The following is a 21,500-nucleotide window of genomic DNA, read 5'->3' on the forward strand; positions in this document are numbered from 1 at the left end:
ACATTCCCTAGAAGATTCCAGTTGTAACCCTGTCTTTGTTTCATTACTAAGCAAAAATAGTCCTCTTGGTTCAACCCGTCTACTTACTGTACCTGATATATCTGTAGGAATACTCTCTTCTGTGAAGCCTGTAAGGCCAAAATATATTTTGAGTCCATCTATGGAGAGCTAGATTGAAGTAACATTGTTGTTAAGAGTACTGGTATTGGTATTTGTACTGTACATTTAAAGAAAGAGTGACCTAGAATTGAATCTAGTATTCTAAATAGTAAATAGTACTCTGGCTTGTCCCTCAGTAGTTTAAGGTTTCCATAGTAAAATGTCTGTGTAATAAATCAATGCTATATTCTGTTGCTCTAATAATGTTAAGAATATTTCTAATCAATTCTCATTACAAGTATTAGAGTGTGGACCCTTTACTTACGGCACACATTTATTTATCAAGAATTTGAATTGAGCATCTCTCCTTGTCACAATAGTGAAACGGCCCTTATCAAAGTGGAATGGGCTTTGCGATTACATTCTGATGCAGGATTCCTCTTAATTCTTTGCATTTTATATTTAAAGCAGCGTTCGACGTCATGATCAGATCGTATCTGAATGTCCTGAAAAATCTGACGGACTGTCAGTTTGTGTCCTTTCTTCTTAAAATGTTTTTAGGCGTTTTGATTGTTTTGCTTGCTTTGCTTTTGATCATGCAAACAAAGTAGCACCATGAAGCAGGATTTCATTTACAAATTAGGTTAGTCTTTTATCCATCGTTATAATTATTTGATCTATATGTGTTCTGTATTTCACAAGGTTGAAATAACCCTTTAACGATATTTGCTTTGAAATGAGGTATCAACGGAGGAACGAAATCAGGCAGCCCAGTATCTTAGTTTTCAGTACAATGTACTGTACTTAAAAGAAGAGTGTTGTCTCATATGACAGACTGCTGAGTCATTCACAAACCACACAGGCAGAGAAACATTAGGAGTAAGCCTAGAGAAATCTCCAAAGTATCAGCCTCGGATTTGTTATGTGTGAAGGCTTGATGTTTATTGATCATTTCATTTTTCAAAACTTTCTTAACCCTGCATATTAAGTTAACAGAAACATGATTGATTAACTGAGTTAGTGACTCAGTTGAATCACTAAATGGAGCAGGAATATAAATCTGAAAATGGATAGACAAGTCCCAGACAAGACTGCAGATCACTGCCCTGAATTAGTCTAAATGCAGCGTTGATTTCTTTGAATGCTGGCGCCCCAATGCAGCACCTGCAGGTAAGGAACCAGTTACCAGCAATACTTCTGTTGACAGTAGGTGGCACCGTTGTCCATAATTATCTAACAATATTTGAATGTGGAGAATTGTAATAATTAAAAAAGAGGTTATTTATACAAGAAAAACATTTTTAAAAGGGGTCACATTAATGGGATACTGTAAATTTTGAAGCTAGAAGCTGTGCATTGTGTTTGTAATATTATGTCATCATAGTACTTTCAGTACTATACATTTTGCTACTTAGAATGTGCTTCAGTAATCATTTGTGTAATCAATTGAAAGGGTGAGAAGATGGTACCATTGTGGTTTTTATTGATTAGAGGACATGATATGCAATATTAACAGTGGCACACAGATAGTATAAGTATTGTCCTTTCTCTCATGTGCGGATGTTCATGGTCAGGCCATCGTGGTGAATTAGAAATCAAATTCTTCATTTAAATGAGAGGAGGCCCAAGTTGCTCATTTGGTGGTTTACTACCAAGGGGGTCTAAATTTTCGGCAAGTTGTGTCTTGAAGGAGCCCGAAGTCTGGGCCTCAACTTTTGTATATCTACAACTTTGTGTGTAAAGTAGCATCTCCCAGTCTCTGTCCCAAAAGGGTTTCTTTTTAGTTTCCAGTTCCTGCTGTCACCCTCTGTTTGTAGAGCACGTGAGCCTCCTTTTGTGAGAGTGGCCAAGTATTTCACTGTGGGTAAATTAGTCAGCGCTTCGCTCGGCAGTCGATTTGAAAACCGCTTATTTGACTTGGGAAGCTTTAATTGCCTTGCAGCTTCACCTTTGGTTCAGTTAGATGTGCCATGATATCCACTGCAAATGCAAAATCGTTCCTCCGGTTTTCCTTTTGCCTCCAGAAAAAGCAAACTCTTCTTCCCCTACCGAGCCAATGGACGTCTGTGCTGAAAAGGAAACCCTGGAGCTCAGAATCTGCATTCAAGAGGGGAAGCAAGCTGCTGATGAGGGAGACCCCTCGTTCTCATGTAGTATGTTGTTTTCACAGTGGTGAGAACTAAATGATCGATGTCCAGGACGCCTCTGCTGAGGAACTCTTGAAGTATAATACAGTGCCCTAAAACAAAATCTCTATTACCGTCTTTTTCTTTCCCTCCGTCCTTGATTCTTTCTAGAAGTGAAACTTTCTTCCCTGGTGAAGTCTTCTCCAGGTTTGCCAGTCTGTTGCCAGGGAGCTTGAGATGTTCCAAGTCAGCCAGACTCCTTCTCATAGAGTTCTGATCTTGCCAAAAACATTCTTTCAAAATGTCTTCTCATTTTGTGTAGTGATCTTTAAATGCCAGAGGCAAAACATGCCTTTGTCTCATGGTATTTTAAATCGCCCGAATCTTAATAAAATTGTATTAAGAAAATCTGCCTATTGATCAAATATTAAATCCTGTTAACACATTGCAGTACCGGCAATAAGGATTACTTCAACGTTTTCCTCACCAGATCATAAACTATATTGACTAGTAGAATTGACTTAAATGTGAAAGATGGGTTACAGTAAATTAATGAAAAGAAATGTTCCACAGCTTGGTCACACGTAAGATTCCAGTTCCGATATCTTGAACTGACTTTGAAGTCAGCTAATAGTCTGATGATGTGAAGGAGGAATCCTGTCTCACAGCTTGACAGGCCGACATCCTCAAAGCTGTCGCTGTCAGTGATAGCTATGAACAAGACCGGCAAGGAAAGAAATAGTTGTGAAAAGCTACTGTCAAAACTAATATCTGATGGCTTTGCACCACCACAAGAAATGGGTTGGTCCTCAGTTCCTGCCCATCTGCTGCCTGTATCCAAGGGGAAACAGTTGGTTTTGATGACGATCACCCAAGCTCTTTGTCATTCGCCCTGTTCGGGGGGGCTCCTCTGCAGGACGTAATACAAGCCCATAAGCAGGTCATCTGTTTTGAGTATTCCTGTTCTGGTGCCAGCAGAAGCTCGTCGAAGACGGGGAGCCTTTCAGCGGCTCCCTAGGGCACTAGCTTTGTCCCCTGGGAGCTTGGCGAGACCGCTTCTTTGCACCTGTCGTCACTGCTGCAGGATCCGACCCCAGCTCAGCAAGCTTTTGCTTCCATATGTCCTGGGAGGCAGCAGGATCATTGGTCTCGAGAGGGTCTGCATCAGCCTGTCTCGTTAGTGATGAATATGGCCCATGGGCTGTACTATTTTAAGCCTGCCTTGTCCACAGGCTCAGAGCTTAGTCACGTGCATAATAACATCATTACATGAGTCTTGAGTGCTAAAGGCCAACCAGCTGTTTTCTAATACGGTGTTTTTTGCGGCTTTAATGCGCTTACCTTTGTATATATAAAGCATTTGAATCTGTTTGAACTCTATATTGTCAGTAGCTTTTTAGAAGCTGTTGCCTGAGTACTAATGAACTCTGCTGTGGGTTGAATTTTAAGTTCTTTAATGGCTTAGTTTCTTTGTATTGCATGTTCTGTACTTGGGAGTTTTATTTTTGCCTTTCCAGCATGCTAGCACTTAAAAGACAGAGTGGTCTTTGTCTTTTGTGTTAGTTCTGTCACGTGGAAGGTTGTGTGCATTGGATTGGCACTGACATATCCAACAATAACAATTCCAAGTATAATTACCTTACATCTTTTGCATACACTCACAGCATATGTATCAAAGGATGGCTATAGTGTTAAGGATGTAGTGCAGTGACACTGTGATATTAGTGAGTGTATGTGCCTGAGGGGGCAATGAAGGCTTGGATTGGCATGGTTTGGCTAATGTATCATGAGTTGCGTCTCTCTGAAAAGCTTCCCTTCTTGTTTTCTTCAACTGCCATAATATATTAAATCTAAGAGTTTATGTAATTAAATGAAACAGGATTTAACAGGATGCTGAATTTCCACATTTTCTTCCTAATTTAGTAGAGAATTGCTAAAATCCGTATTTCCCCTTTTTTTCCCAGAGCTGAAGTCTTTCAGCTGAAGGGTGAGGTCTAAATGTTATATTCCTGGTATTAACGATTAAATCCTCAGTGCTATGCATTCAATAATTCGAGAATATGGTGCTTGAATTTTTTTTGTCTCGTAAAGTTACTTGAATGCTTTTAGAAGTTATGCATTTTGATTGTAATTGCTTGACGTGCGTAAGAAACGAAGTCAAGCAATAGAAATCCACAGTAAAGCTTTGCAGCACTTTACACTGTGTTCTCTGACGTCTGTTCTTCTGAAGCTCTTTATGGCATTGATCCTGTCAGGACACTTTTTTCATTCAGGCCTACTTATAAGCCTAGATGTTTGCAAGGAGCTGTGATGAAGAAAGATAGTGATGAACCTAGAAACTATAATGAAAGTAACCGAATTCACTGCTAGGTGTCATACTTCCTATTCCATGCTGTTTTGTCCCCCCCACAAGTTGCTGAGTCTTTGCAAATGTGAATCTAGAAATTCAACTATTTAGTCAGCTTTCTCATCGGTGGGGCATTTCACATCATTTTGTTGTTGTTTCCTCAGAGAGATTTATCTTTAATGTCTTTAACTAATGGGAATACTTTGTGCGTGGCCTTGCAGAGGCACCTGCCCAATTTTAATTAGCGTATTTCTATCTTTCTTTTTGAACCGTTCGCAAATGGTACTACCCTGCAGTCGTTTCGTGTGTTTTTTTTTCCCAGAACTGCCAGCCTGTCGGTGGTCCGTGAGCGTCCGAGTGCGTGGTGACTTTGATCTGTTCTCTGAATAAAGCTCCCTGGCTAGAAATCTAAAAAATAACACACGTTGACCAGTATCGTTACTGAATTTTTCTTCTGTTGTTGCCGTTGTAAGGTTATCAAGTGGCTAAATGGAGTCAGAGCAGCTGTTCAACAGAGGCTATTACCGCAACAGTTACAACAGCATAACGAGCGCCAGCAGCGACGAAGAGCTTCTCGATGGAGCTGGAGTCATCATGGATTTCCACACTACGGAAGACGACAACCTGTTAGATGGAGATGCCTCCTCAGGTATGTAGCCAGGTGTACCATTGGGCTTTTTTATCAAGGCTCTTGCAGTTCTTCTGAGCACTTGTGGTAGCGTGTTTTTTTCGCCAGCAGCCATATCACCCTGCAACTCACAACTGGCAGCCCACTGAAGCTCAACGGGTGTGAGCCTGGTCAGTACCTGGATGGGAGACCTCCTGGGAAAAACTAAGGTTGCTGCTGGAAGAGGTGTTAGTGGGGCCAGCAGGGGGCGCTCACCCTGCGGTCCATGTGGGTCCTAATGCCCCAGTATAGTGACGGGGACACTATACTGTAAACAGGCGCAGTCCTTCGGATGAGATGTAAAGCCGAGGTCCTGACTCTCTGTGGTCATTAAAAATTCCAGGGCGTTCCTCAAAAAGAGTAGGGGTGTAACCCCGGCGTCCTGGCCAAATTTACCATTGGCCCTTACCAATCATGGCCTCCTAATAATCCCCCTCTATGAATTGGCTTCATTACTCTGCTCTCCTCCCCACTGATAGCTGATGTGTGGAGAGCGTTCTGGCGCACTATGGCTGCCGTCGCATCATCCAGGTGGGGCTGCACATTGGCAGTGGTGGAGGGGATACTCATTAGCTGTAAAGCGCTTTGAGTGGAGTGTCCAGAAAAGCGCTATATAAGTGTGAGCAATTATTATTATTATTATTATTATTATTTATTATTAGTGTTATCTGGTTGTGAAACAGCCTGAAGCAGGGTGGTCTTAAAAAGGGTGGTTTTAGGTCAAACAAATACGCAAAACAGCCATGAGATTAAGAGGTAGTGTTCCATTATTTACAGTGAGAGGTAAAACAACCAGCGGTCACAAAACATGAGCCTTTTCTATAGGCACAGCTGGACAGCTAAGCTGGTTGTTTTAATGGCTCAAAGCTTCCGTCTGAGGCTCTTCTCAGTCCAAGTCTCAAAATGTTACCATTATCACAGTCGCTGGAACGGTCGAAGGTTCCTCGCTCTTTTTGCCTTTGGTGCAGTTTCATAGCAGAGAATCTGCTCTTCTCTCAGGCAGCAGCTGTTAACTGATCCCAGAAGCCTTAGCTCCCTGGTTTTTGAATTGTCCCCCAACCAGTTGTCTTCCACCAGCAGATCAGGTGACCAAGGTCATTTCTTGGTCATGCGGTTCAATAAGAACTGCAGTCTTGTCTCTACCTGCCACCCCTTTCCACTGATCAAGTCCTTTCACACATTTCTCACACCTGAAGAAGGCTCCATGGCCGAAACGTTGTGTTTTCTTTCTTCTTTTTTTTCAGCATGGAATAAACCTATTACTTGTTCCTTTGCAGCCTACGCACGCGGACGCAGCTACCCACCTGAACTTCTATTTAGGTCTTTATCAATTCTTGAGGGCTCCACGATGGCACAGTGGATAGCCTTGATGCCTTGCAGTTCTGGGGCCCCGGGTTCAATTTCTGGGACGCTATGAGCCATGAAGTATGCATGTTCTACAGGTGTTCATGTGGGTGAACACCGGGTGTTCCAGTTTACCCCATAATCCAAAGACATGCTGGTAGATTAATTGGCCCTGGTGTGAATGTGCACGAGTTTGCGTCCGTGAGTGTCTGCCCTGTGCGGGGCGTAACTTGTGCTCACTGCTTGCTGGGATAGGCTCCAGCTCCCCCGCATTCCTGTATCAGATAAAGCAGTTAGAAAATGGATGGGTAGATCTTAGGTCTTCTGTACTTTTTGAATGATTCAGTTGTCTGTGTACTTTCTGTAACATTATGAGCACCTTCTTTGGTTAGGACACTTTAAGTTTGAGCAAAGCTATGATACAAATGGTCATTTTTTAAATCTTGCTCCGAATTTGTCAGATATATATCTGAATGATACATGTTTAAAATTGTTTAGACTTGTGGTATAGAAATCATGTTTTCTCCGAGTTTTGGAAAGTGCTTCCAGGTAACTTGTTTGTATCAGTTTACTGGGGCCTTTAAAACTGCATTTTGACAAACTATCGACTCTCTCCATTGCTGATTTGAGTTCTGTACCTGTTTTCCATAAATGTTTGCATTGTTGTTTTCAAAATCATGGAAACATATTGTGATTAAGGAGTGTATAGCTCAGCAGAAAAAGTTCATGATACTACTGTAAAGATTTTATATCAAGTGCTGAGGCCTTGGGTTCAATTTCAGACCTGTGATGCTATTTCTGTGGAATATTAATGCTCTCCCTGTGTTTGCATGGGTTACCTACAGGTGCTCTGGTTTCTTCTCACAGTCTAAAGACATACTGGTAGATTAATTGGCTTCTGGGAAAACTGGCCCTGGTGTGAGTGTGCGAGAGTGTGTTTGTATCTGTGTGTGCCCTGCAGCAGACTGGCATCCCATCCAGGATGTACCTGTAGAAAATGAATGAATGTAATGAATGTTTTAGTAATTTGTTTTAATGGAATATAAAATGCAAAATGTGATCATTACATTTGCGTAAAATATTTTTTTTCCTACAGCCTAAAAGCAATTTTTTAAAAATATACAGATCAAGGCTCCAGCTAATTCAAAACCTTGGCTTTCACCGTTTGATCAATTCTAAGCTCGGCACTCAAAATACAGTTTATGATGTCCCACGTACTGTACATCTGTTTTTCCTTTTGTTTACACATTTTGGAACTTTTGTGGTCGCAAAGCTGCTGTTTCAGCTCTTGTGATCTTTGACACTGAAAGGGGCAGCCTGACCATAAAGAGAGACACACGATGGAGCAGGTTAGTGAAGGGCTCTATAGCTGTTAATGCCATCTGGTTTGCATAGCCTGCAGTCTACTGAATTAATGCATATTGGTTCTGTAGGCCATGGGCTTATGTTTGTTACTCTTGTGTAGTTCATGGTCTGAAAGCCTGTGGATGTTGATAGGCGAAGCTTTTTTTTTTTTCAGAAAACACTGAAAAATGCTGTTGAAATTGCAGGTCTCTTCTGTCCGACATTGCCAAGTCTTTTGTGTTTTACTGATATTAGTAACTTTTTTGAAAGATCAAAGCAAATTTTTAGAATGGGCTGAAACTTGCTGAGTAACATTCTGTTTTGCAAATCAAAATGTATTCCCACATAAAAGCTTTTATGTACTATTCAGAGCTTTTCCGGAATGCAAATCACTGTTTCCTGAAGGGCCTTATCCGGTAGTTTCCAAAGGGATGTAGTTTGGTGAGCGTTTAATAATGTTATTGAGATCTGTTCATGCATACCAAGCAATTTATTGTTCACAGCGTTTTTTAATTAGGTATTGAATTAGGTATTTTAAGACACCTGTTGTTGATTCAGTGTAGGATTTTTATGATGTTCTATTCAGATGTTTTAATTTAGTAGCGAAGTCCAGTTTTGTGCAGTGGGCAAGGCCATTAAAATTACGACAAAGCTAAACCTTAATTGTTTTTTTGGCCGCTTGGTGCCAGTTTGTAAGGAACAAGCAGACGAAAGTTATTTCCACGTATTTTTTTCATGTAAAGCTTTATTTTTATAACTAACTTTATTGTCCGCACACCTGTTTTCTCAAAAAAGAATATGTTCCCTCGATCTGTTCTAATAACTCAGCTCCTTCAATCCTGAAATAAGAAAAAGCGGTCTTTAAGGTTTTTGTGTTGTAATTTGTTTTGGGGAAGTAAGATTTATGGACAGTATCAAAGAGTCTTTTCCATGAGAGTATTAAACTAGTCATGGACTGCCAGATCAGTTTAGGAAGGCCCCTCTGAAAGCTTAAGAATGTGTAGTCGTTTTCAATCCATTTTCTGATTCAGGGTTGTGACGCACAAACAGCTTAGCGCTGGACCTAGTCATTTCATGCATCCTAATTTTTTTTTATTATGAAAAATGTTTGGTTATGATGTTTCATCGAATAGCTGGGATGGCCTGCAGTGTATAATGAGCAAGCGATAATATTTCATGTTACATTGCAGCTATTCCAATGTTAGGTGTTTGTTAACAATGTTGACCTGTGTTAAGACAGAAAATGAATTAATGCGACTTTCAATATGAGAATACTGTAGGTATACATTGTCCTTTTACATATGTACAATTTTAGTTTTGAACATTATTTTATGGTTAAGTGCAATATTTAATTTGTTTGATAATTATATATGTTTGTGGTCTTTAAAAAATATTCTCATTTTTTTATTTTGTAGTGGTGTTGGTTTGGGCTGAATTCCTTTACTGTTGTTTTTAAATCTATGAAAAACTTAAACTCTGTAGTTAAAATGCTTTCTTTATAGGCCTTTAGTTAAATAATATCACTATAGTCAATCTGTGTTATCTCCCAATTATAATTTGTGGGGCAAGTAACCTCTTCTTTAATCGTACTTTTCTAGATAAACTGCTGAAATGAGATTTTTCATTAGCAAATGGTTCTTTCAAGCGCTTTTCAAAGACGATCACATTGAGCTGCTTTTGCATTAGCTTCTGAGCAGCCTTTCTTGTTGCGATGATGAGTCTTTGCTTGATCAGACATCTATGGATTCTTTCATCCCCTCTAGTGTTCTCATTTTCAATTTTACCCTTTTGAACTTTTAGAATATAATGCCTAAAATTATTCTTTTAGCAAAGCTTATCTTTAATGTATTCTGTACGCTAATGTCCCATTTGTGCCTATTCCATGTTAAATATCTTTGAACTGATTTGATTGATTTTTTTTTTTAATTCTAAAGTCATAGTCCTAGACATGAGTATTGGTATGCTAACGTCTCTTCCAGTGTTGTTCAGTAAATCTCTTTTCTGTTATTAGGAATGTTCAACGGAATTAATAGAGTTGCTTTCTACGACTCCAGTGTCGGGGCCTCGATTCTAGCCTTGGACATTAAGTCTTTTTATGGGATGATTTTTCCCGGACAACATGCTGGCTAGGTTTGGTTGGCCGTCTGCTATTGTCTGTTTGTCCGGGGTCAGTCCAGGAGTGATAGGTCACTGTTCCTGGCTTTTCAGTGCTGGCTCTTGCTTGCTGTGATCCTCACCTGAATAGGTGGCTTGCTGGCAATAGATAGAAAGAAGTATTGTTCAGTTACACTTGTATAACGTCTGACTTTGTTGAACACCCATTTCTTCTGGTAAGGGGTAGTTCGGATTATAGTGAGGCTCACCTATTTAAAGCCATAGGGTATATATAGTCATACTATACAGTTCTAAACTGGTCCCCTGTCTTATGAACTATTATATAGTACTACATGTACTAGTTCACTCATCTTTAGGCTTGACAAAACCACCCTTGTCTTTAGCCCCTGTCATTCACTTGCCTTAATCAGGCTTGAGTTTATTTCCTACCATAACATTACAGCGTGAGTTAGGCTTACATCTGCTCGGCGGTCTTTGCGCTCTTCGCTTGTGCCGCCGTAATTGGAACTTGCGACTGAGTTACTCTTGCTAGGTATTCTCTCCCCCTGGTTCTGAGTGGTGCAAGTGGCAACTCATGTTGTGACACTGGTGTTTCGCTGTGTTACACATCCTACTCGATTTATGTTTTTTTTTTTTAAATTTAGATGAGCTGTGTCTTCTGCATCTGTTTGCAGTGCTGTTTTCCCCATCCTCGTTCAACAAAGTGGGCAACATTATCTCTGAAGTCAATTCGCACAAGCAGTGTCCTGCTTAAGATCTGTATGTATTGTACATAAATCTTTTGAATGTGCCTTCATTTAGTGTTAAACTGCGTGCTTATCATAATTGCTGCATCCACCCAAACACTACTGGTTGGAAATAGTGGGAGTCTCTCAGATTTGCATAGAGAGCAGAGGCCTCCGGGGATGGGATGGGGGGAAAGGGTGCTTCATTCCACATCCAGAAACATTTGAACTCGTCCACTCAAGCAATCGCATGTGCCGACGGTAAGTGCTTATAGTTTTTTTTTTCCTCAAATGCATAGAAATTAGTGCCGATTTATATTTTTTCACAGAGAGGTTTCAGGTATTTGACATCCGTCGAAGAGACGCTTCTTCGAGCAGAGTTAGGCTTTTGTTTCTGTCACGTGTTTTTCGTGCTTCTCCGCAAGAAAGTAGGTTTCCGGCTATTGCAGTGACCCAGCACGCGGAAACGTTCAGTGATGCGGGGTCAGAGCCTTAGACCTGTACCCCTGCTGTCGTGCAGTATGTGTGTTTGCAGCACTGCAAAAGAGCAGAAAGCCAGCTGATTACAAAGGGAAAGAGCATGACCGAAGTTGCCAGTAAATCTGTGTGCCTCTGGTGTTTGATGATCTTGTGCAATTTGATGTGGAATTGTTGGCACTGCACTCTGTCTGTGGCTAAAGATACGTTGTCTAGTGTAAAAAATCTTTGAATATCGGCAGATGCAAAACATGTATGTTTTTCTGCACATATGGAAATACTGTCCTATTCTGAAGTCAGAAATGGAATGCCTGCTCTGTGAACTGATATTGGTGTTGAGAATACTTCACAAACATAATCGTTTGTGGTGGAGTGGTGGCTCTGTGGCTAAGGATCTGCGCCTGTGGCTGGAAGGTTGCCGGTTCAAATCCCGCAGCCGGCAGAGGAATCCTACTCCGTTGGGCTCCTGAGCAAGGCCCTTAACCCCAAGCTGCTCCAGGGGCGCTGTACAATGGCTGACCCTGCGCTCTGACCCCCAGCTTCTCTCCCTGTCTGCGTGTCTGTGTGTCTCCTGGAAAGCGAGCTGGGGTATGCGAAAAACCGAATTCCTAAGGCAAGAAATTGTATATGGCCAATAAAGTGATCTGATCTGATCATTTATTATTATAAAGGGTTGTTGATAGTTAAGCAAAAAATGAACTTGCCCTTTGTAAAAGAGTGATCTACCAGCTGCTGGTTCGGAAAAATGAAAACACTACTACTATTTCAGTTTTCTTGAAATGATTAAGATCCGTTATCTATCCATCCATCTATCCGTTAAATGTTATGCTTTCTGCAGCCGTGTAAGTGGTGATTTTACTAAACGTCTGTGCTGTCATCCTGCTTCATCTTGAGCTTACGGATAGCTTTTAAATAATATCTGTTCAGTATAAAATAATAGTGTAGTAATTAAAAGTTGTGAAAAGAATATCAATATTCATTTGTACATCAACAAATATGGTATTTTCTGTTCTTTGGAGTAGAATTTGTTTAAAAAAGCTATTTTATAATATTCCTGAAATTCAGTGTCTAAAAGATTTTTTTTTACCTAAACTAAAAAAGTGCTCTCCAGAAATTTTATCAATACTCATAATTATTAACAACAAACAATACTTCAAACCAACGCCATCATATAAATATTTATAGATTGGATAATGTAATCTGCTGAACAGATTTTAAAAACTCATGTTTGATTGTCTTAGCATTGTTCAGAGCTCAGTCATAAATAAAATCCAGAATGCACAAATTTCAGTTTTTCCTCATTCTGTGGTTTGCATGTTGCTCCAGGATGGGTGACACTGACAAGGTGTTGTTCTGTGAAGTTCTGGCACTTAAAAGTGTGCTGTTGCTCTAGGTTCTTTATACCTTTTAACTAGTGTGCCACCTCCAAATGTCTGTTTGGACTGAGGAATGGAGACTGTGGACTGTGTAGTTGTTTGCCAGTTTGGATGTCCCTAACCCATATGTCCCTTTACATGTTGGAGTTATGATTCTGCCTTACCAGAAATGTATAAATATTTCTAGTTGCTTAGTTCAAAAAGTCTTTTTGTACGACTATGTAAACGTTTTACATGAATAAATGTCTTAATTTCATTTGACAATTTACAGAAGAATAGTAAGAGATTAAAATGTATTATACTGCACTTTATTTTCTTAGAGCTTTGCAGTGAATTTTAATTTCATCGAGACAGATCGTAGCAAAGAAGGAAAAGGTTAATATGGACAAGGCATGCTCTTTGTCTGTAGGTGGGTTTCAGAATGCAGACACAGAAATGAGCTAAGTAACAAAGTAAACACAGCAGTGTTTTATTAGGTCTTTCATTAAACATTTTTACCAATTCAGCACATAAACCGCAGCCTGAGTGCGGTGGAGACATTAACCTGTGGTTTGACAGGTGTGCTCTGCTGTGAAGTGGCTGTTCCCGGAGTCACACAAGTATGACATGCCTCAAACCATGCAGAAAAGTTTTACCTGTTTTACCAGCCTGGTTTGCTAGTTTGTTTAAACGTCATGTTTTGTATGCTAGCCTACGGTAATAATAAAATTAATCTAGTAGTTAAATATTTCTTTTTGTGTGTACTTCATTTTCATTTGCCATTGTTTCCTTACGCAGTAAGGAATTTGACACTGTTTTAGATTGTTTTGCTCCCACAACAGTTATTAACAACTTGTCTTCTTTCACGTCATACTCTGTATTTATGGAGACCAAGTGAGACGTTCATTTTTAATTAAACAAGAAACATACTTTTAGTAGATTTTAGAAGGGCAGCAGTGGTATCTCTTAGCAAACACAGGAAATCCTGCACCATGTTATGTGTTGATTATGTGACTCACAATAGCAAAATAAATTATTATAGACTACAGGTTATAATGCAAGGAGTGTGAAAAGATCATAATTCAGCCCTGGGTTATGAAAAGAAGCAGAGCGTGCTTGGTTAATGTACAGTATGTGTTAGTGGTTCAGAAGCGTTCAGATTATGCTCTCTGTTTTAAATGTGTGTCTGTTGAAAGAGTTGAATTTCTCAGCCTGTTTTGCCTGTTAGGTCTTACAAAACAGGAGTGGACAGGTGTTGGTAGATGAATGGAAAATTACTGCTTAAGTGTAGAGTGAGTCACACTATTTTTGTGGACTGCTTGTGTAACCATGTATCCCCATGTAGGTGTACTGTTTCAGCTTTGCAGTAAAGACGCCGCAGGGTTAGCAGAATTAAATGGGATCCCCTGTGGCTGGGAGTTAAATTGAACAGCTGGAATAATTGTGTCCAGAATTCATCTAACAATTGTCAGGTGTTTGCTTCCATGTGATAGTGACTGGTAGAGATAGGTGACGTCATCATTAAAATCTCTGCTTTGGCTCAGATATATTAGTAGGGCTTTGAAGTACGCCTGTCTTCGTGGTCAAGTTCCTGTAACACACTTTTTCTCAGGAATTGCACAAGCAGGATTGGTCCGCTTGCTCAGCTAAATTGGTAAACAGTTAATGCATTATTTTACTAAGAATGTGTTTCATAATGTCTTTTATTCAGTAGTTTCTTCTGGGATTTTGGGCACCATTTTCAATCCGATTACATTGTTGTGACCGGTAGCAGTAGACCAGTAGGTGACAATAAACACTTTCATTTCTAAATTGATACAGTTTACACCTAAACAACGTTAAAAAAAGATTTAAGAAGTCCTTGTGTATGTCATAAACAAGGTTTGTTATTCGGATGAGTGGTGTACTCTTATTATCAAGTAACACGCACAGCATGAACAATGAAATGGCAGACATAACTACCTGATTGCATAAAACACGGGCACTGTTTCATTACGAAAGAGAAGAAAATGAACTAACTAGAAAAATTAATGAGTTACGTGTTCTATAAATGGGAACATGTAGACAGTTAAACTTTCTATTACTGAGGCATATTGAAAAAATGATGCGTAATCTCCAAGCTGTGGCAATTACAAACAAATATTGGCCTTAAACATATTGGTACAGCTTATTTCTTAACCATACAACCACAGATTCGAACACCAGGTATGCCACTGTCAGGAGTTAGGTTTCAAAACATACAGAATTACAACAGGAGCATTATAAACATAACAAGATGCCATGAAGATAACTGACCGAAGAAGAAAGCAAAAGTGAACTGCTGTGAATATTCCCTTCAGTTAGTAGGCCTAAATCAAGAGTTGCTGTTTTACACACTGTTTCATTTTTTATTTTATTTTGCCTTTTACATTACAGCATTCTTTAACCTGTAGTTCTGTAACTCACAGTCAACCCTATAAGTGATCAATATGTGATTAAACTGCACTTTAAAATAAACTTTTCACTGTAATCGCATTATTTTTTTCTATGCTGTGTCTATGCATCATAATGCTGTGTTCAACACAGTGCATTAAGATTCTTTAATTTGACGAGACAGAGAGTGCATATCAGATAACAGCTGAATAAAAGCATTTCATTTCTGTCTTCCCAAGCTGGTACTGTATCCAGCTGCTGGCTAATTTAATCCAGAGTGCACAGTGACATCAGATATTATATAAACACAAAACACTGTGCTTACAATTTTGCAGTCTTTGCAAATGCAATTTAAACAGTTCATTTTACCTAAATAGAAACACCTTCGAAACCTTTCATATATTTGTCATCGTATTTTTATATTAAACTCCATCCATGCAGGTGAGACTTAATTAAATGGTTACTTATTTTAGGTTGTTTTATGCTTGAAGCAAGGAAAGACACAGAGATGTTTAATTATGTTCCCATACACATGGATTGAGATAATTAAACCTAGTCAGTGCATTATCCATTGTTCTAAGAATAGTCACCTTCAGAACCTGGGGCTGGTGAGTGATAGTAAGTCTTGCATTGTGCTTCTGAATAGAGGTAGATTGTAGCCACTAGCAACCAGACTGCAATGTTTCCCAGTGATGACATCATCAGCCTTTAGGAGTCAGCTGCTGCAGCAAGCCTGCACAGAGTCCAGATCTCTAGCAAATATGGCAGCTCCCCTGCCTGCTGCTCTTACTGCTGTTGAACAAATGGAGCGAGCTTTGTGAGCTGTAGATTGCCTCCTTTCTCGCTGTGGAGTATGGACATGTCTTCTGATCCCTATTTGCCCTATGATGGGGGAGGGGATAACATACCCCTGCAGGAGATACACAAAAGAGGTATGCTTTCTCCGTTTTGAATTGGTGCCCTCTGTATCTTTATGACGAGATTTTCAGTAAAGTGCAGGAAAATGGCATCGGCTTTTTTCTTGTCTTGGCTCTCCGTAGTCAAATACAGGTTGTACATTAATCTTTTTTTGTTTGCTGAGTCGATATCTGTGTTACCTTTGTCTATGAATTTGTTCCTTTTGCTCAGCTCTGCTTGACGGTGTTTAAGAGTATTCTCTGTGGACAGATTAACAGTGCTCAGATGACAGCAGCAAGTGCCTCCATCTTTAGTGTTTTGTAGGGAGAAATTGCAGCAGGCAGGCGGGTTAGCTTTCAGTTTGCAGAGATTGGTGTAAATGCTGCATGAAAAATGCAGGAACCTCGAACATGTGTCGAGCATTCATAATTCATTAGCATTTCAACAGGAAAACCCTGTTACACTCTACGATAGAGAATTAAGTAGTGTCGATATCAATTTCCAGTCCCCATTTTTTATATTAAAAGTGACAAAATATCCTCAGCAAAATGAGATGTTTTATGTAATGAGTGTGAGAGTGTTTGGATTTTTTTGGGTAAAGGAAAATCTTCAGTTGCAAGTGAATGATCAGCCTACTGTGCCTTAATATCAATTCGCCCCACCCACTCTAGAGAGTGTTAAAGGAAGACCCCTCCCCCATTCCACTTATCTACTGAACTCAGTGAACAGGATTGTAGCCTTTCTGTGCTCCAAATCAGATTTTTCTGACGTGTTCTGAATTTTTTTTTCAGTTTTATTTTTGAACAGAAAAAATATGCCACACTGTAGTGTTACACCTGTGTCATAGAAAGCAATAATATAAGAAGCATGGAAAGATGTTTCTTTCCTCCTTTGGTCTCATATTTTATTTTTAATTTTTGAAAAGTCAAATCCACTCCAGTCTAATTCAGTCATATTAAAGGTCTGTAGACCAATACCTTTGGACAGAACAGTTATGATACTGCAGGTAGTTAAAAGTAAGACAATTTTTATTTTTGTTTTAATACAACTTACAGCTGGGAAAAAGTAAAAGCAGCTTCCATTCTATGTAATTACTTCCAAATGTTGTCCTTTCTTTAAATCTTAATTTATTCTGTACCATGATGTTAACGGATTATTTAAAACAACATTACGTTAAAGTGGCACGAAAGTGCTTGATTAAAGGAATTGCCAAGATATTGTCTAAGCTTTAAGTATTTTTCTTTATTGTGCTCAAATTTAGGTCATATGTTCATTCAGCTGGCATTTGGGGCACAAGGTTGCTGTGCTAGGGCTGAGCCTCTTTTATCTGCTTTGCACTTCTGGTAATAATGCACAGTAAGCCATTGTCAACTCAGCTGTTCTGTGGGCCTCGAATATGTCATGTCTAATGTGTCGGGGCACATAGTCGTAGCTGGTTTGAAGTATTGAAAAAACATCTTATAGATGATTATTTTTTACACCCGTTCGCATGTTATATGATCTTTGTGTGTTTTTGCTGCCTCGCAGATCGTGGGTTCTGGGTTTTTAATCCAGACTGGGGCGCTATCTTTGTGTGGTTTGCACACTCTCATGATCTCACATTGGTTTCACCAAGAGCTCCAGGATCTTCACATCTCTCAGAGCCGTACTGGCTAGACTAATTGGTGTCCCAGAAGTGTCCATGGATGCTTATGTTTGCATTCTGCGCAGTGATGTCCCACCTCTGTGTCCTGCACTTCTGGGGATGAGATTCATGTTTCAGCAACCCTTGCCAGGAACTGATGGTTCTCCGATATTGAATGAATGGGCATCCCTGTATTTATCTGTATTTTTATATACAGTTATCTTCAGGTTTATTGATTCCCTTCACAACTAAAAGTGGATTTAGTGTAGAACCACTCCTTTTTCATTTTCTTTTAAGAAATCATGTCCACCTCTACAGAATGTTCCATCGCGTGCCTTAGGATGAGCCCCGTCCTGCTGAGGGTAAGAAGATAACTCTCTTGGACTGCCAGCTAACATCAAATAAAGCTGACTGCCTCCTCCTCCCATCCTTGGCTTTACTCCGTAATCAACTCTGTCAGAAAATAAGCTGTGCTCAGCTGAAAAGAAATGGAAGAGTTCTGAATTGGCCCCCGTTTATGGTCTCTATCGCTCATGTCATTTCCACCTTCTCTTCAGTTCCTGCCCTTTAGCAAGCGATCCTATTTTCAGTCTCCGTCATCTCCATCATCAAGTTCTCTACCCACAATCCTCGTGCTGCTCAGACTGCCTATACCATACCACGAAGCCTTTCCTCTGCTCCTCACAGTTTCTCTTTAGGTGTCAGTCAGCGTTCTGTCCCTGGCCCCTCATCCCAACATCCCCTCATCCTGTTGGCTGGCTCCTTGATTTCCTTGGGGCATCTCCTTCCCTAGCTTTTTAGATTGTTTGTATGCTGAAAGTGCACAAATTGTCTTTTCCTTTTACCCAGTCTTACACTCAGCACTCACTCAGGTTTTCACCTGTATCTCTGCCTTAAAGTCACCTTCTCCTGATTGCACTCTCACAATCATAACAGCCTCTCAATGTCTGACCTACTTTTCATCCTTTCCTCTCTTTTTGCTTCCTCATTTTCCTCTGTCAAAGGTCTGTAAGTCTCGACCCTTCTCTTTTCTGTCCCCCAATGAATTTCTTCTCTGTCCTACTTCACCTTGAACATCTTTTTAAGAATCCTTCCCTTCTTTACCATATGTTCTACACAACTGTGAGTCCAGGCACTGGTAGTTTTGCACCTTTTAAGTCCCACAACTTTAAGTTCCTTTTGGACTTCCTCTCTACTAATACTATCTTCTTCTTCACATTTTTCATGCTGCTCTACTACTGCAGTTCCACCCTCTGTCTTTCTGTTGTAGGGCTTCAAAACCCTAGTCTTTGTCTATTACTGCCTCAACATCTCTTTCTGCCTCTCTTCAGATACTAACTTCTCCCTACACCTTCTCCTGCACCATCCTCTCTTTCTCATCTTTCTCCTCTTCCAGATCCTATTGTTCTCCACCCTTGTTCCTAGTTCAGTATTGGATTGAACTATCTCAAGAAATCAGAACTGCTCAACCATCTTTCAGCACCTGCTCAAGACTCATGTGTTTAGAATTGGCCTGTGATCGGGCTGTCTTCATGGTAGCTTAGTATCCACGCTATTTGTAGTCCCCTTTCAATCTTACTATTTCATTTGGCCTAGCACAGAGCTTGCGTTGTACTAGCTTGTTTTGCTCTCCTACATATTCCCTTTATATTGTGAAAGGCAGCACCCTGACATACTGTCATCAAAGTAATTCTGTACATCTCAGGTGGATCTTCATTGTTGAATAGGAAGAAAGCATTTTTGTATCTGTGGTTTGAGATATGTGGAACTTACCTATGTCAATTTAAGTGAAGTATTTTCTTATATGGAAAAATGTGGTTTTCAGTTCTCTTCTTGTTTTTTCTCAGTGTCGCCTCTGCTATGGCTTCCCTACACCATTGTATCACCACCTGCAGGGTGGAAATCAGGCTATCACAATTGATCCTTCACAGTTGAAACATTACTTTCTATAACTTCAGGTCTTTCATTCCTGAAGAGTTATTATGGTTAAGTGTTAAATACACTCTTCCTTCTTTCGGGCTGGATGCATGCTACAGAGGAAGGTGGTTTGCAGCCTGATGACCTCCAAAATGATTCCAGCTCCCCTTCATATATCTCTTCTACGTTATGTGAGCTGCACTGTACTTATTGCTTCTTTTGTTTGGACATCTACTTGGACTATGAAATCAGCCCTCATGCTTTCTGGTATCATGTTTGCTCTTCAGTAAAATAAACAAAGGACAATCTTATTCATCTTACAGTATGATTTCCTCAAGTAATTATATCCTCTAAACCAAAGGTTACACATAGTTATCTGACCACCATTACTTCCTTAAGTTACTAAAAGGTAACTATTTTATGTCCACAGGTTATCCTACGCCTTAAAAGGCCTCCAGAAATCCATAATTCCTGCTTTTATAAAGCGTCTGTCTCTAAACACATCCTTGTTGCTTTCTCATTCTCGGGAAAACTCTCAAAGCCCTTTGCTTTCTTTCCCCAGTTTCCTTTTATTGATCATATTTCATCATCCAACACCTGCTTCAACACCCACACATCAGTTCTTTCATGACACTGTAATGACATGACTTTGTTTCAGCTTTAACAATACCAACCAGGCAGCCAAGGTGTGTCAGACTCCATTTTCAGTCTTTATTAATACTTATATGACCAGTTACAACTAAATCATGAAGATTGACATTGATTAAAAACCAAACAACTATTTATCAATTAGAACTGGCAAGTAGTCTCTTGCCCTTGGTTCTTCCGTTACTTCAATCTTCAATCTGAAAAGCAGGCTTGAATTGCTGAACGTTTTTCTGGCCTCTCATTTTAGATCAGCTTCACCTTGTCCACTGCTCAACAAGGATCATCACTCAATCAAAACTAGTTGTTTGGACTAGTGACATCTGATCACCTGATCTTCAGTTCAGCAGTTAAGAGGTCTGCACTGGGACCATGGGTCCAGCTTGCTTCTTTGGGGGGTTCAGCCTTACAGGCCAGGCCACTGTTCCTTCAGCCAGTCGGGTTAATCCAGTAAATCAAGATCTAGCGAATTGCTTCTGTCGTTCTGTGTGAACTGCTGGACTACTGTATATAAGTAGTAAAAAGTTCAGGACAAGGACAGTCTCGACCTCGCCCACTTTCACTCACCTAAGCAGCAGTTTTGAAGGCAGTCCTTGAGAAGTTTGTCACTTCTCTGCCCTCATGCCAACCCTGTGGTCACCCTTGTAGCAGCTCCTTATGGTCATCCCACCTAATGTGTGTGAGGATCCTTGGGGTCAAGGTGAAGCCAAGAATCAGAATCCGTTTCTTTGCTTCTGTCAGTCTGCCTCGATTAGTACTCTTATACTGTATAAAAAAAAACATGGGGTGTGGTTAAAATCCTGCACTTACACTAAGGCTAAAAGGCGCTATCTACTTGAAAAATGGTACCATTTTCTTCTTAACAAAATGTTTTTGAATTAATCGTGTTTTAATTTCAAAGTCGAGAGCGTGCTCAATATTTGGAGCATTCAGATGCTGTGCTTATGAGCTCGAGATCATTACTTATTTTCCGGTCTGACAGGTAACGTGCGGATAGTTTACGTGGCCCTAGTGAAGATTGATTGCTTACTGGTTTGGTGTGTCTAAAAATGAAGATAAGGTTTTTTACGTCCTCCTTCGGCTGTGTTTGAGCTATTCTCCAATCTTCTCCTTTCACATCCTACCAGTTCCTCCCATTGACCTCCACTTATTTTCTATCCTTTTGCCAGGAACTAATTATACGATGACGAATGGGGGGAACATAAGCAGCTCTACCCACCTGCTGGACCTTCTCGACGAGCCCATCCCAGGCGTCGGCACCTACGATGACTTCCACACGATTGACTGGGTCAGGGAGAAGTGCAAAGACAGGGAGAGGCACAGAAAGGTACGAGTCGGAGGGGGGATATGACTGACGTACTGACCATTTCCGCAGGAAAGCAGTGCGGTCCAGTAACGAGCTGCAG

General features: G+C 40.2%; 1 protein-coding gene across 6 annotated transcripts in view; it reads left to right on the forward strand.

Annotated features, from left to right (window-relative positions):
• The window catches only part of LOC148677656 (H(+)/Cl(-) exchange transporter 3), a 44,026-nt gene that overhangs the window by 3,588 nt on the left and 18,938 nt on the right, over nucleotides 1-21,500 (forward strand). For 3 of the 6 annotated variants that reach the window (XM_088618360.1, XM_088618617.1, XM_088618695.1), the window contains exons 2-3: nucleotides 5,046-5,221; nucleotides 21,264-21,421. In XM_088618360.1, coding sequence (XP_088474486.1) covers nucleotides 5,062-5,221; nucleotides 21,264-21,421 — 318 coding nt within the window. In that variant the 5' untranslated portion in view covers nucleotides 5,046-5,061. Of the gene's footprint in view, nucleotides 1-5,045; nucleotides 5,222-11,006; nucleotides 11,029-15,734; nucleotides 15,944-21,263; nucleotides 21,422-21,500 lie in introns of those variants that run through there. The other 3 variants (XM_088618532.1, XM_088618442.1, XM_088618783.1) reach the window with 3 other exon arrangements.

The sequence above is a fragment of the Lepisosteus platostomus genome, chromosome 1, assembly GCF_059453375.1.
Source record: "Lepisosteus platostomus isolate fLepPlt1 chromosome 1, fLepPlt1.hap1, whole genome shotgun sequence".
NCBI classification, from domain to species: Eukaryota; Metazoa; Chordata; class Actinopteri; order Semionotiformes; family Lepisosteidae; genus Lepisosteus; species Lepisosteus platostomus.